Source organism: Lottia gigantea (genome assembly GCF_000327385.1).
Source record: "Lottia gigantea unplaced genomic scaffold LOTGIsca_76, whole genome shotgun sequence".
In the NCBI taxonomy this organism is placed as follows: domain Eukaryota; kingdom Metazoa; phylum Mollusca; class Gastropoda; family Lottiidae; genus Lottia; species Lottia gigantea.
In genome coordinates this window covers 268033-269813 of record NW_008710536.1, presented here as the reverse complement: position 1 = coordinate 269813, position 1781 = coordinate 268033, and the positions used below count along the sequence as shown (strand labels likewise).

At 34.7% G+C, this 1781-nt stretch overlaps 1 protein-coding gene across 1 annotated transcript in view; it reads left to right on the top strand.

The window, feature by feature from the left end:
* Positions 1–1567, top strand: part of LOTGIDRAFT_168499 (hypothetical protein) — a gene marked incomplete at both ends in the record, with an annotated part of 10208 nt that extends 8641 nt beyond the window's left edge. The window contains 2 exons of the mRNA XM_009066384.1: positions 689–885; positions 1168–1567. Of these exons, the coding sequence (XP_009064632.1) occupies positions 689–885; positions 1168–1567 (597 nt within the window). The remainder of the gene's footprint in view (positions 1–688; positions 886–1167) is intronic.
* Positions 1568–1781: the final 214 nt, after the last annotated feature.

The following is a 1781-nucleotide window of genomic DNA, read 5'->3' as shown; positions in this document are numbered from 1 at the left end:
GTAGAAAGGATCCTTATTGGTTCAATAAGGATCCTTTCTACCAGCTGTTTCCTTGGCCAACCTCTTGGCATTGATCTTTCCCAGATTATCCGTACCCATTTACATCTGGGTAGACTGGAATAATGATTTATTCAATCTCTTGGCATTAGCTTGTAATTCACAAATATCACAAATATGGATTTTGACATGGTCTTACTAACCTGTATTAAACTAAGCCCACTACACTTCGTGAAATGAGATTGGTGGCATTTAAATCTGACCAATCAGATCGGTTCTAGAAATGTAAACAAAACACAACACCGCTTTGAAGAGATAAGAAAACATTCTTTCAAAGTAAGGTTTGATTTTCTCTTGGCTTCACCTCTTGAAGGAAAATCTTACTCAATTCTGTACATAAATATTCATCAAAATATGTAATGGCACGCTGCTTTCATTTTGTCTACGTTCGCAAACAAAGCGTCATGACGGGTGACTTGTTTTGATTGGCTAAAATTTGCTACCAATACAGAAGGGCTGATTTTGATTGGACAATATTTAGCTGTGAATATGTAATTTTTCTCACTCGTGTTACTACGGCCCCGAGGAAGTATGACGAATGAGGGTGTGGTTTGGACATGATGGTAATTCAAATATCCTTTATTGTTTCAATGAAATGGTTACACTCGGTCTCTTTTTTTTTTTATTATAGTTACCGCAGTGTTTATGTATCCATATACAAAGACGTCAATGGTTAAACTCTAATTTACCAGTTAAACGTTATGATCATGTCAGTTTTCAAGAGATTTTAAATATGGATAACTATGTTTATATGAAAGCTAATAAAAAGAATCTAAGAAATAGATGTGGTTTATTTGGTGGTAAAGATGATACTTTGGACAGCTTACGGTAAGAAAACTGCAAATCTATAAATAATATTACTAAGTTTATTTTGTAACAGATGTCAAGCATCTAGAGTTTGAAACACTTTTATGAACGAATCATTTAAAGGAAAAGATTCGCCATCTGTTTAACCAATCATACCACAGTCTCAGAAACAGGTATTGTTTAGGCTTATCAGCAATAGTGCTCACAGCTCACTGTTGAAATTTGAGTCTTCAAATCCATGTGTGCCCAGAATTTTCTGAGCTTGAAAGTTAAAATGACAACTTGACTTTTTATACATTGTAGGTTTGGTACACAGAACCAGAATGAAGTTTTACAATCAGCACCAGTGAATTTATTAAGAGCGCTTAACTATGATTCTAAAACAACCATGAATGGTATATTTGTACAACCACCTAGTCCCCTCAGTCTACATAACACACATGCTGATGAGAACCATAATGGTCCTGATTTAGCCCCACATACTGAGTTCCAATATAAACTAGCTTCTGTGATCAGCCATATTGGAAATGAGTATTCTGGACATTTTGTTGCGTATCGGAGAACTCCAGTGCCAAGTGTAAAAAACACTATGGGAGCTAAATGGCTCTATACATCAGATGAAACTGTGAAAAAAGTCAGCTTTCATCAAGTAATTAATTCAGAGGCTTACATGTTATTTTATGAACGAATGCCCTCTGAATGAATGCCTTTATCTGAAAGGGAGGCTGTGCTGCCATCTTGCTTTTTGTGTGCTGATTGAATATGTGTTAATATCCCAAGTGTGTCTCAAAAGAACAATGATAGGAAAACATAGTGAAATATTTCCTTAGCCAAAGATTTAATGATAGTGAAATTATTTGAAAATATTTTCAATAAACTAAAAATTGGAGATTAAAGATGGGAAAATGCTAATACTT